Raw genomic sequence first — 13968 nt, 5'->3', positions numbered from 1 at the left:
ATATTTGTTATCTTGTATTCCAGTAAATATGGTAGGTGATCCTGCACAATTTTCAGCAAACATAACAGCTGCCAGTTTCACACTTAAACATGCTATTAGAGTTTCTTTTAGCAATACTGGGTGCAGCCTCTAAAAGCCTTTTCTTAAATGCTAAGCATTTTATAAGTTGTGATAAAGTGGTGTTATAATGGGTTTAATTAATTAAAAAAATATGGATATTGCATTCATCTTACTTCTGTGCAAGATATTTGTTAGAAGAATTCCTTATAAATACACTGTATGGTGTTTAAAAGTAAAGAATTTAATTAAAATGGGCATTTTAAAGTTTTTATTTGTAGCCATTATGTTGCTGCGAAGTGCAATATTTTGTGACAAGGGAAGAATGGACTTAATTATCATCAAAAGAACCTGACTAGTTAATACTAAAACAAAATATTTAAATATTAAACAGTTATATTCTTCATCTAATTGCTAATAATATTCAGGATATTTTAAATGGTTCTACTTTTAGAGAACTTTTTTAAAAACTCCACTTTTAGAAGGCAAAAATTATGTTGGGGTTTCTCAGAGTCATGGCAAACTCAGAAATGTCAATTCTCAGTCAAGACAAACAAAACTCTTGGGTTAGAGGTGATATTTTTAATTAGATCAACTAAATAGTAGCAAAAAAAATCTTTATTTACAAGCTTTCAGGTCCAAACACCCTTCCTTCAGGCTGAGGAGAATTCAAGGATTGTAAAAGTTCTCCCAGGATAAAAAGAAACTGCACTTTGCACAGGGGATGTAGAGAGTGGAAGTTTTCCCCCTGGGTTACTCAGAGTCCTTTTGTGAGAGAGCTGCTCTTTGATAAGTTGATTAGGCAGGCTTCATCCCGGGAGGTGTCTGGTGTCAGTCAGCGAGGTGAAAAATTCCTCTTTCTTGGTTAGCAACAAAGTTTACATTTCCAAGCGGCTAACGTATTTTAGTCGTTTGGAAATGTAAAGTTCATTGCTAACCACGAAAGAGGAATTTTTCATCTCCCTGGCTGACACCCAGGGATGAAGCCTGCCTAATCAACTTATCAAAGAGCAACTTTGATAAGGGCTTGAGTAAGCCAGGGGAAAAAACTTCCACCCTCTACATCCCTTGTGCAAAATGAAGTTTTTTGTCTACCTGGGAGAACTTTTACAATCCTTGAATTCTCCTCAGCCTGAAGAAAGGTGTTTGGACCTAAAAGCTTGCAAAGAAAGACATTTTTTTACTACTATTTAGTTGGTCTAATAAAAGATGTCACCTCTAACCTAAAAGTTTTGTTTGTTTATACTTCTTAGACCAATGTGGCTAGAACCTATATCCCTGAAGATTCATTCAAAACAATCACAATTTTCACTACAGATATGCAAAATGCCAGATTGCTGGACAGACTAAAAGTTTTCTTTTTGGCAGTACTATAAAATAGCTTTAAAGGTTTTTTAAAGTTTTGTAATGATTAAATACTGTGTTGATTACTCTATTAACAGAACAAGTATAGAAGACAGCAGTAATACAAACTGTCCCACTCTATCATCCTGCCAATAGGTCTATACTCTGTCTATAGAAACCAGGCCACATTTGGCTTGTAGCACTCAAGCAACTCCTAGTTTATTATGTTTTGGCATCTGGGGATAATTCAGCTTCCATGACAACTTAACCCTTCTTCTCTGAGTGATAGACAAGCTTTGGCTACAATTGCAAGGAAAGGGGATTAGAGACCGTGATACGAACATCTGTCTCAACTCATTTCACATAGGCCCCCCAAAATGCTATCAGATAGCAGTGCCTTTCAGCTACTTTTGACCTGAGCCAAATAACAACCAGCAATGTAAAACATCTTCTGCAATTCTAATTATTTGTGTTTACTCAACATTCAAAAATGAGTCTCTTGTCTAATAATATTGCAAGTTGATGAGTTACCTGTCCAAACTCCTTTGCGTAAAGTTTTTATTTGTCGGAAAATCTCTTCTTTCAGTGTAGTCCAGCTATCTAGATTATTAGCCACTACTTGTTTAATATTGTCTAGCTCATTTCTAACAAAGAGAAGTAATGAAAGAGCCTTGTGCAGAGTTAACCGGTGGTTCTCCAATATGCTCCTGAAAAAAGGAAAATAGGTTGACAATATCGCTCATTAGAAAAGAGAGATCAAATACCAATACTTGTCAAAGCGTAGGTGTTGTATTAACCAGGAAGCCTACTAAATACTTTTCCTTAGGTCACATTTTAAAATATAGCTTGCCACTATTATTCAGTATAACAAATAGAGCTAAACATTTAGCATATTTGTCAGGCAATATCAAGCAAAGGAGTATTTCTTCCTCCTTTGTTTTTACTTCAAACCTCATTTATGTACAAATGAAGACAAATGTAAATAAAATAGACAGAGTAAATGTCCTACGACTCTTTTTCAAAAGTTCTAACATGGATTTGTGTATGTACTCAAAGTCCTCTTAGGCAATCATCAGGAAGAAACACAGAACTGCAGCTATGTTCCAAATGTTACAATATCCCAAGAACAACTGGCTTTAACTCTGTTGTTAACTTATTCTGTTGAGATTAATGTCAAAAGTTCCAACAATATGCATTAGTCACTTTCCAGTTTCATTTGCTAACAAAACATCTTATCATGTGCTGAGAAACAACAAACACTGAAATGTTTCCACAGTTTTCTCTCAAGTATTATTTCTTGCCAGGATGCTTACAATTCTATTGGGTCTAGTTACTGACTGTACCCCACTTTTTCACAGAAAACAGATAATTTTGCATTACCTTTTGGGAAGTCTTACCTGAACAGCTGCAACTGCTTATATGCAACTTCCTTCTCTTCTTGGAAACATCTCAATTCCCCATTTAGATTTTGTAATTCATCTTGTTTGTTTTTCAACTGCAGGGTTAGATTTTGTATTCTGTAGAAGTAAATAAAAGAATTAAAGTAATAGTATTTGCTCAACTAAAATCTAAAAATTCTATTTTTTGAATTGATATAACCACTTTTCATTTTAGAAACTGTATTCTTTAAGATAAGAGGTATGGTGTCTTCAAGTAGAGAGAAATGGGAAATCTCTAGTCATTTGAAATGTTCCCTTATTTACTTAAAATACTTACAATAAAACTTGAATCTCTGAATTTTTGTGTCAGGTTCTTGCTTGCCTATGGATAATTGCTGTATTATTGTTATGACCCTAAAAAGAGGTGAACGCATTGTGCAGTTTATTGGGGAAATTTAATTAACAGCAACGTAGTCAACTTAGATTTGGCCCCAAATTTAGAACAAACTTTCGTAAAACATAAACATTTCCATAATTTTAAGATAAAAATGCTGCAAAAATAAGATATATATATATCATTGTATGTATGTTTACAGACACAACTATTCCCCTGCTGTGTTTGCAAAGTAACTACTACAACACAAAGAAACTTAATCATAATGCGTTAACTTTACTTTAGATACTCGTAAACAGTTTTAGTCACAAGTAAACTGAAATATTAAAATTCTTAAAATTTTAATAACAAAGGTGGTGTTAGTAGCTTTTGTAAGAACGTGTTTCTTTGCAATTAATAACTTTAAGCTTCTGTTACTAATATTATATTCCACCTATGTCATACAACAAGTTTCCAACACAGTAACTGCATAAACACATACAAAAAAAAATTAATACGGATTTAAAACCTACATGGAAGCTACAATACTTAAAAATATTTCTGTTTCATAAATCTGAGTCCTGAGAGAAAAAAGGGCTTGAAAATGGAAACAACTTTTAACATGCATCTTCTGTGACAGCCTTCTTCAGTAATATATATACACCAAAAAATTCTCCTTAAGTTAGCACTAAGGTTTTTTCCAATGCATTTCCTATCAATACACTCACTAAAAGGAAGAGAAAATAATTAGTTAACCCAACATTAACATCTGTAACAACCTCAGCTCATACCCCTTAACACCTGAACCATGGGGGTGACAGGGACTACTTTCTCATGGTGCCTCCTGTGAGTAGCTGTAAAGAGAAACTAAGGGTGCTGACAGATGTACAGTTTCACATAAAGTGCCATGAGTTACAGCAACTCCCTCCCTCCCTACAACTGACCAACAGATGTTCACTGCAGAATTAACAGGCTGCATAAGTCACTCACACACAGATGTACCCCATGAACTCCTGGGCATTAGACCAAGTGATAAAGGAAATTGGACCCTAACATGATTACTGGCAATAGAGGCAAGAGATGACAAAAATACTTGCTCCATCAACTGTTAACTGAAGACCCAAACAGCTGGAGGCTTAAGAGGCTTAAAAGTAGTAAACCATTTATACATGAAGCCCACAAGCTCCTGGAAGAGATTCGGGACTCTGAACCAAACCAAACCTGTCACACCAGGATGGTTCCTGTGTGCATAGGGCCCCAGGTGACAACTGTGCACCTTTGGGCAGCTCCGGCCACTCAGGTTGTCACCCAGGACCCCCACCGCTGCAGCAGGACTTTGGCCCCCACAGGGGCTCTGGGCCCTGCAGGGTGAGGGCTGTCACTCCTATGAAGGGGCTTTGGCCGCTGTGGGGAAGTTATGGGCCCTGCAGGGGGGGCTGTAGCACATGCAGGGAGGGCTCTGGGCCCTGTTAGGGGGCTGTGGGGGAACTATGGCCCCTGTGGGGGGGCAGTCCATGGGCTGTGTGGGGGGGTCTTCACCCTGCAGGCGGCAGGGGACCCACCCCTCCTGAGCAGCTCCCCCATGCTCCCCACACCCACAGGTCCCCCCACAATCCACCCACAAACCCCACACCTCCAAGCCACTTCCACAAACCCCTCACTCACATACCTGGTCCTGTGGGTCTAGAGTGAGGGGATTAGGGCGGAGGGCAGGCTGTGGGTTGAGAGTGAGGGGCAAGGGCAGAGGCAGGGCACTGGCATATCAGTGCTGCTCAGAGCTGCACATCCTGTTGAGTGAAGTGGGTAGGGGCAGCTCTGGTTTTTCTATGACAAAGAAGCCACAAGTAAAGCCAAAGTGTATAGATATTTAGAATTTATTTTGTTATGATGACAGAGGCACTGGTAGGCTTCCAAATTGTTTTAAACTTGTAAATATATCAATAAAACATTGCCCATTTGAACTCTTTCTATATAGTGGCATTTCATTTTAATAGCGAAAGAACACTATTTTGGGTATTTTAATGAAAGAAATTGGGTTTATCACAGAATTTGCTATTTTTAAACAGGGAACACCAGGATCTCTGCTGGTGAGATAAGTGGCAAGGAAAGAGAAACCTGTCCAGGGCCAGCACTGGGGACCCAGCTGGAGGGCAGATGAGGTGGCTGACCTGTTGGCTATTTGGGGCCAAGAGGACACACTTGGACAGTTCAAAGTGGGCCATCACAAGGAGCACATCTTCTGAGCAATAACTGCCCAGATGCAGAGTGGGGGCACCCAATCCGGGTCTGGCAGGCATGCAGCCATGAGGCTGCAGGTCTAGGGGGGTGGATGTTGTCACAGGTGGCAGCAGGTCACAGCCATGCAACAGCCCCCACTGCCAGACTGCTGTAGTGAATAGAGGAGGCAGGGGCCACTCCAAGTCACAACTGCTTCAGTAGTCCAGCTGGCACAAGGGGCAGTGTCCCTAGATACCAACTGGCTGAGCCTCAGAAGCTCCTGAGGGCAAGCAGCCCTGAGCTGTTCACCAGGGCAGGTTGTTATACTGCTGGGACCAGCACAGGTGCTGACCCCAGGCTCTAGCTCCCCCTGGCTGCAGATCCAAGAGGAGCAGGCCAGGGTTATTTTGCCCCAAGAGGCATAACTTGCCCTGCACCAAAGTGCACGTCCAGGCATGTGCGCTGCTGCAGAAATCCCTGGCTCAAATTTGTGCTGCTCCTATTTGAGCTGCCACAAGCACTGTGTGGACACACCCTCTGGATTTATCTTGTGAATCATGTTTGCACACTTAACAGTATGTATGGCACCATGGGACACCTTTGAAAGGATCTCAAGGCACCCTGGCTGAGAATCACTGATTTAAGGATTAATTTATAATCAATAATCAGAGTGTGAAAGAGGACAATGATCTGGTAATCAGGAATGTTAGCATAGTTAAACTGCACACTTCAAGGGCTTGTAATGTTTTCATTATGAAGTTTTGGCATAAGAATAAATTCTGAAATGGAGTCTGTCAGAATCTGGACTGGCATGGGAATAAGATAAACTTATCTCCAGCAAGTACAAACATATTGAAAGCATCATTTTCCTAGCTTTAAAATAAGGCATTTCCACCATAATCATCATCCTGCGTGGAGAAAAGATCCAAATGCAGCACAGATCAATGTTTTTGGTATGTTGGGAGCTTGAGTGAGTGTTGTTGAATTTAGTTAGTGTGATAATTGTTCTAAACTCAAGATAAATGTGAGCAGTAATTAAGCTCTTTTATGGAACAGACAGCTGAATCCAAAGAAGCCACCTTTAAAAATACAAGCCACATGTTGGAATCTGAGCCACCTGGGTAGAGAGATTTGACTAAATATAAACACAAGGGTCTGGTAATTGTTTACGGTAATTGTGTGTGTGAGCAGGAAGCACAAGACAGACATGTATGCACAGAGAAGGCAGCAAGGAAGCCCCAGCCACTGCCACAGAAGCATTTGCAGAATGACCCAAAGAAAGTCAGAAGATCCAGCTGTTTGCAGAATGTGCTGGCTGGAAAGAAGTGTTGAAATAAAAGCAAAGAAACTATCATGTTTTATTCCTCCTGTGTTCAGAAAAACAGGACTTTGTATACATTTTTAAAAATGTAATATCACTGCATTCAAGAAATATGTCACTTCATCATCAACTTGAAACCAACTTGCAAGACCATAAAGATTGGCTTGCTACTGTAGTGAAAAGGGGTAATTTTCTTAATCTGAAGAAATATAGTCAGAAATATAGTATCCACAGGATTAAACCAGGAAAATGGAAAGATCATTGGAAGGCCAGTAAGGGTTGTTCTCCTCCATCAAATTCAAGAACTACTTGGTCAGATGGAGAGAATTTGTCAAAACTCCTTTCAGCCTGATTCTTAGTAAATTCATTTTTGGTTTTTCAATTCCATTTTCAGCCATTTGGATTTGTGCATATCCTGCTCCTTTTCTTTTGTAAGTCTTCCTCTCTATGGTTTACAGAAGTGGTTTTCAACCAGTGATCCACAGACCCATGGGGGTCCACAGACTATGTCTAAAAGTCTTTGAAAAATTACAATGATCAGTCAAAGTCTGTGAATACCCACACTTACAATTCAAAGAGGTCTGTACCTCCTTGCTAATTTTTTAGGAATCTGCAAATGAAAAAAGGTTGAAAACCTCTGCCTTACAACAATCCAACATTTCAAAGGAAAGAAGATGCTCCTTCCTTGCAGGAGCCACATTCTGTTTTGACAGCAGACCTAGCGATACACCTAGGCAGAGTGTCATATGTGACAGTACAAAGTCCCAGTGCCAGTTCACTGAGCTGATGCTGGGAGACTTTCCCAAGCACTTACAGCCATGCAGAGAATTATTTTGCTTGTTTTACAATCACTATTTTATGTGATTCATTTTTATGCGTTCTTCAGCCACTCTCCAGAAAAGGACTCTCAGGAGAAACAGATTGCAATCCCTTATTCACACTATTGAGCAGTTACAAAAGGAGCCTTATCAGCTTCATTCATATTACCTCTCATTGGAGCCACCTGCATGTGAGTAACTGTTTGCTCTTGAAAAGGACTCAAAATCTGGCCCACTGGTAACATTTCAAAGATAAAAAGGGCTCTAATTATTTTTTTTAAATTGCTTGTGGATTCCAATAATATAAAACATTTTAATGACAAGCAGAAAGAATACAGTAATTAAACCAACTTTCTTGATAAATTCCAGCATAAAGAAAAAATTAAGTTATGATCTTTGTGAGACGAGTCCTGTGTCATATGTTTCCTTGCGAATAGAGTTTATATCAGCTAGGTCAGATCAGCAGCAAGCCGCCCTGACCATGCTGGATTCTTTTCTAGCTATCTTTTTATTTCTCTCTTCTTAACAGATAGCTAGGAAGGAATAGGAGCATGTTAGAAGCTAAATTACTCCAAGAGGAAACATGAAACATATTTCATTTTGTCACTCACCTCAGCTTCTGCTCCGTTTATTTTAGTCTAGATTGAAAAGGAGATTACATTCTTGGACTCTCAGTTGCTCATTATGCAGGTGACAGAGGACTATGGTTTGTTTGTTTTAATGACTCTTTAAATTAATATTATTGATCTAGAGAAGAGCTAGATTGAGTGTACTGGAGACAGACCTATTTATTCAGATAACAGATATAACAGTCTGGAGCTGGGCAAGCATCTGCTGAAGTGAGCCAGAGTTCACAAAAGTTCATGCTCTGTGTCTTATTTGGTTAGTCTGTAAAGTGTGTATCTACCCTACCTGACTTCAAGCATCTGTAATCCAGAAATGTGCACACATATGCCTGCTAAGTATGCTTGGGAGGCATTCAGGCTGTTCTTGCGCACTCTGGCAAAAGTCTGTCTCTTAAAAGTTCTCTTTCTGCTTAGCTGTAAATGTTCTTTCTGCAGACAATGCAGCTTGATTTATAGTCTGTTCAGTGGGGCTACTAATTCTATACTGACGTTTCAGTAACATTTATCAGTTGCAGTTGAATGCTCACCTGAACAACCTTCATGGGTCTTGCTCATTTTAGATTCAGTTCATTATTTTCACTTTACAAAACTATGAAAAAGCCACTCCACCATAACCAGCCATCAACTCACACCAAGGAAACATACTCTTACTTTGTATCATTAGCACTAGAACACAGACAATGTCCACTCTTGGCTAACTCTTTTTACCTTTGAACTGGGCTCTATCCTAAAAGTTTTTCCTTATACTAGGAAAGTAAAAGTTTCAGTGCAACAAAATAAATAGAGGCTATTTAAAGACTATTCTAATTTTCCATGTAATGCCAGGCTGCTGTTAAATTTCTGTATCCTCAGGACATTATAGATATGAAAACTGCAAGCAATACTATTCTCTCTCTCTCTCTCATCACTCACCCACAGCGTGTAAGGTTAACTCTAAAAAAAATCATAAACATCGACTAGTCTGTTTCTTGAGAAGGGTTAAACTACCAGAGAAACTCAAGTCAGTTGTTTTGCTTTAGTCATAGTCACGTGACAAGCACACCACAGCAGCTGCAACAGGCAGTGCACTAAGCAACAGCCTGTGCTCACGAGAGTGTACTAAGCAGAGTGTACTAGGCAGTTCAGTTAGATCTAAGCTTTGCTTGTGCTGTGAACTAAAGCTATTTATAATGGAGAACATTTCCTGACCAGAAATTCTGATAAACGTACCTGTAAGAAATCACATTCTCACAGAAAAATTTTAAAGGGCAGAAAGGTCCTAAGGACATGAGAACTGTAGGCACTCATGACGCTACTTGTCCTGAGTGTGGAAGAATTTGCAATAAAGAATTTTCCTTTTTAAGCAGGACAAATACTGATGAAGTGAGAGAGGCGGGACTCTCATTTTGAGGAGAGAATGGATGGAAAAAATTGGTACCCCAGATTTTAACACTTCTTTTAAAAATATATAACAACTGTCCTGATACCTGAACTGACCCTGTCTTCCCAAATGCAAAATTCCAATAGATTCCAATGGCTAAATAATGGCTACAGGACAGGGCTTAACTCACATTAAACATCATATATATAATACACTGGTTTATATTTTAATATCCTCCAAGTCTTTGAATTAGTCTATTTTGTTACTTTATACAAAAATTAGCTGAGACACTCAACAGTTTTCTACTTGTACAGTACTACAACAAATTTAAAAACAAAATAGTCACAAACTCAGGCATACAGCAAGTGAATTCACATGCAATTGACTAATTTAATCTTTGTCCAGCTACCTACTGCTGTTGGCATGCTTTCCCACGGCTTTGCAAAGGAAGATGAAATGTTGCTACACTGTGGGCTTCAGTTGTGCTAGCAGATAATGCCGTTATCTTTATCAGCAATGACTATCTCATTACCTCACTTAAAAGTTTAGTTCATTGTTTTTTTCTTCCCATTTCCAGTGAATAATTTTGCTCAGCATATGAAGTGTGTTATTTTTTTAAATGCTACAAATGAAAACAGCAAACCAGTCCAAAAAAAGCAAAACATTTTATCAAACTATAAACGTTTTAATTTAACCATGTATACCGTACGCATACAGTATAGATCCATTCATTGCAAAAGGGCTAACAGAAAAGGTATTCAGGCCTGAATAAGCTGCTAGGATTCTGAAGTCCTCAGAATCGGTGACACACTAAGTTAGATAGTTAAAACTAAACAAAATCAGAGCACAAATGAAATGAGTTGATGGTTTCAATGCAATGGCTCCACACATATCAAGAAACTACCACATAACTAATGCTTGCTGTGTGTATTCAGGGAGAGCTTAGCAGAGAAATCAAAAGTTAGGGTTAGGGTAACAATTGGAAATGTAGGAAATGAGTGTCTTTTCTGCCCAGAATCTGTGAATCTGTATTCAGTATTGCTATGTGTGTTACTTTGTACAATGCCAGGCACAAATGTGTCCTGATCCAGGAATGGGCCCCATGAGCACCATAATAAATAATGATCATCATCATCATCTACACTGTCCTGACAGATAACTGACCTAAATTATCAGTTCTAGATTGGTATAGATTCTGTATAGGTCTGTATATTGGCCTAGATTATGTAAAGCAGTTACTATTACTGCTAGGCTGGCACAAAGCAGGCCTAAACGAATCTATAACAGGTGGAAAGAATAAGTGGCTCATCTGCCAGCCTGCTCTTTGTGCTAGAGTAGAGAGCATTGGGGTGTGCCTAGGTCTCCTTTAAAACCAGCTGATTCCCAGCTGCTGTACCGAGTCCCTGGGCTCCTAGCAAACCTTCATGCTAGACTTAGTTACACTGATGGACCAAACCAGCATGCAGGCAGCCTAGGTTGGGGGGAACTCACAAGTAACTTTAGTGCCATCTTTGAAGCCCTCACTCCAGCTGTGTTGTGAAGTTACTGGCCAAATCAAAAGATCTAACCCACTTATTTTTCACGTATGCTCACAATACAGGTATACATTTTTAAAATTCCCATTCTTAGACCCACTCCTGAAAAAATTAATAGAGCTGCTTGGTCATAACTGAGGATAGAATCTAACCAACTGCCTTATGCCTATGTGATATATGTAAAAATAATACTACACAGTACAATATCATCAGTTAAAATTCAAATATAAGCTTCTTGCTATTAACTAAGCACTTCAGTTTAGATAGCAAGAAATGTTAAAATGACTAATACTTTAAGGAAAATTAGAATGACCAGTAACTTCTGAAAACTACAATATTGGCTAGAGACAAAAATTACACATAAACCAGTAAAAGTGATTGGAAACTAGTTCAAATTTGTAACACACATAACAGTGCACATAAATTGCTGTCAAAATGGCCAAAACTGGTCTAAGATAAACCTAAATGGATGTAGTATCAGACTTAATTGATACAGGTGTAATCAGTTTTTTGAAATTCTGTCTCAGATCTGCTTCAGATTCAAGTTAACTCACAGTCCCCCAGCATCCCAAGATGTTTGCAGCTCCCCCATTAAATCCCCCCTCACAGGGTTGGTGGGCTAGCTTTGCACCAAGCTGTCTGCTCCAGCCAAATGTGCTCTAGTGCCCTCTGGTTTCTGGCCTGGGCTACTGAAGCGTGTGGCTGCATTTCTGGAATCAAAAGTGAATGTCTGTTTAATCTATGCAACGTAGACTAACCTGAAAAGATTGAATCAATTCAGCCTTGGGCTTTTTGACTGTCTGTACTTAGCCCTTGAGGTAACAATTTCTCCTGTTAATCTAACATAGCCTAACTCTCACTGATCTAGGTACAGGCTCTTTTTTCATATTCAGTAAATTACTGCATTCACAAATATTTTGCCAAAGATACTGGCATCAGAAGCACTGCTTCAAGTTCAAAAAGCCAAAGAGAAATGACATAATCACGTGTACATGAAAAACAATGCTAATCTGGCAATCTTCAGCGCTACCAAACGCATCACCAAAATTTCATTTCACCTCTTCCTATGGTCATCTGGACTAGTATTGTGAAAGAAATTTGAATCTGTGGAATTTTAACTAAAGCTATGATTAAAGCTACTACATTAACATAATAAAAAAGCCATTTTGCAATATGACATTTATTGCTGAGTACTGAAAAAACTGATATAGTGCATTATTTCTTTTCCTAAGATCTGCATCCTCCAAAATGTGGTCCAAGAGCTGATGGTCTATAGTAGTATATAGGCTCACTGCCCTTCAATGCAAATGTGACATGTGGGCGGGACCGAAAGTCCTGACTTCTTAGACCCGCCCCCTTTCCCCATTGCATGGTGTGTGATATCACCAACCCCGCTCCCTGACCCCAGTCACGTGATGCGTGACATCACCAGCCCTGGCCCCTGAACCCAGTCACGTGGTGTGTGACATGATCAACTCCGCCCCCACCCCGGTCATGTTTCAGAGGCCTCAGACCTCCCAAGAATGATGCTGAACCAGTTGAAATGAGTAGAGGGGGTGGGATGTGGGCGGCAACCCCACCAGGTCTATCTGCTTTTCCAAATGACCCCTCTGTTTCTCTGAGACCGTGCTAAGGCAAGCAGAGGCAGATATGGATTCTTTCACAACACCTGTAGGCCCACTCACTACAACCCCAAGATGGCCTTATAGAATGCGTTACCATAGAAATAATTTTGAGGAGGAGACACGGCCCCTTGCCCAAAGACTTTTTGAGATGCCTGACCCTGTTCGGGAAGATCCAATGAACAGGCAAATGGAGGAGGTCCAGACCCTCAAAGCAGACGTTGAGAATTTGGAAGATGGTATCTTTGTGCCAGAGCCTGCATGTGAAGTAGAGGTCATCGCAGAGGAGAGACCGGTAAGAGACCTGGAGCATGTTTGTGGGGGTAGCTGGGTTTTCAGGGTAGTGGTGTGGGTTCACTCCATGGCACGTGTGTGTTTGGAAGTAGCTAAGGACTGATTAAACAGCAGCTGACTAACTAAGTCCTTTATATGACCTCCTTTGCAGTTAGATGAAGCCTTTTTAGTGATTCCAGAAAACCTACTCACCAGTACACAAGAAGGAGGTGTATGCTTCTGCAGAGAACAAAGACTGGATGAGGCTGAAGAGTTCAGAAGACATCTAGGCATTGAATCAACACAAGCTATTACATCATGCGAACATAAAGTCTTCATGAAGTCTCTTGTTTGCGTTTCCTTTTATGGCATAATGAAATACTGCTTGAGGAAGACACTTTTTGAACTATGCTGTGGGTGCACGTTTGACCTAGGGGGTCAAGAAGCCCACAAATGCATTACTTGGTTAGATGAAAGCATAAACCAAATAATTCAGGAACTCTGCCAGGAAATATGTCTTGAAAGCATTTTCAATGCTGTTATAACCATTGGGTTTGCCAGGAACATTCTCAGAATTACTAAGAAACATTTAATTCAGGTTAGAGAGCTTCTAAACACTGTGTATTCTGCAGACGATCCTAATGTTGCCCTTCATGATTTGATCACTGAGCAAGATAAAACACTCATACCCCATATTGAACACTTATTTGGTACTAGAGATTATAAAACCCTGCTTAAGAGACTGTTTAAACTGTTTAAAATGGGATGGGGGGTTATATCTTTTGCTGATCTTGGTGGGAGGGTGGGGGATGTGAGGTTGTAAAGCACATCAACAGTTTTCTATAGCTAATGTACATTAGCATTTGCTTTAGTGTCTTGGATCTCTAATCACATACATATAGGGTTTTTTGTAAAGATAAAACCAATGAAACTTAATGACCACTAGAAATTATTAAAAAACCTTCTTAGGAGAGGGGGTAACAAAATAAACTAGTAAATGTTGTAAAAGTTTTGATGGAAATAAAGACTGAATTTAAAAATAT

At 39.5% G+C, this 13968-nt stretch overlaps 1 protein-coding gene across 3 annotated transcripts in view; it reads right to left on the bottom strand.

Annotated features, from left to right (window-relative positions):
- LEKR1 (leucine, glutamate and lysine rich 1) overlaps positions 1-13968 on the bottom strand; it is a 180579-nt gene that overhangs the window by 105195 nt on the left and 61416 nt on the right. For all 3 annotated transcript variants that reach the window (XM_019503189.1, XM_019503190.1, XM_019503192.1), the window contains 2 exons: positions 2799-2918; positions 1933-2108 (listed from right to left, as the gene is read on the bottom strand). In XM_019503189.1, coding sequence (XP_019358734.1) covers positions 1933-2108; positions 2799-2918 — 296 coding nt within the window. The remainder of the gene's footprint in view (positions 1-1932; positions 2109-2798; positions 2919-13968) is intronic.

Source organism: Gavialis gangeticus, unplaced genomic scaffold (genome assembly GCF_001723915.1).
Source record: "Gavialis gangeticus isolate Ggan-Ray unplaced genomic scaffold, GavGan_comp1, whole genome shotgun sequence".
NCBI lineage: Eukaryota > Metazoa > Chordata > Crocodylia > Gavialidae > Gavialis > Gavialis gangeticus.
The sequence above is the reverse complement of the archived record's forward strand: the minus strand, read 5'-3'. Positions and strand labels throughout refer to the sequence as shown.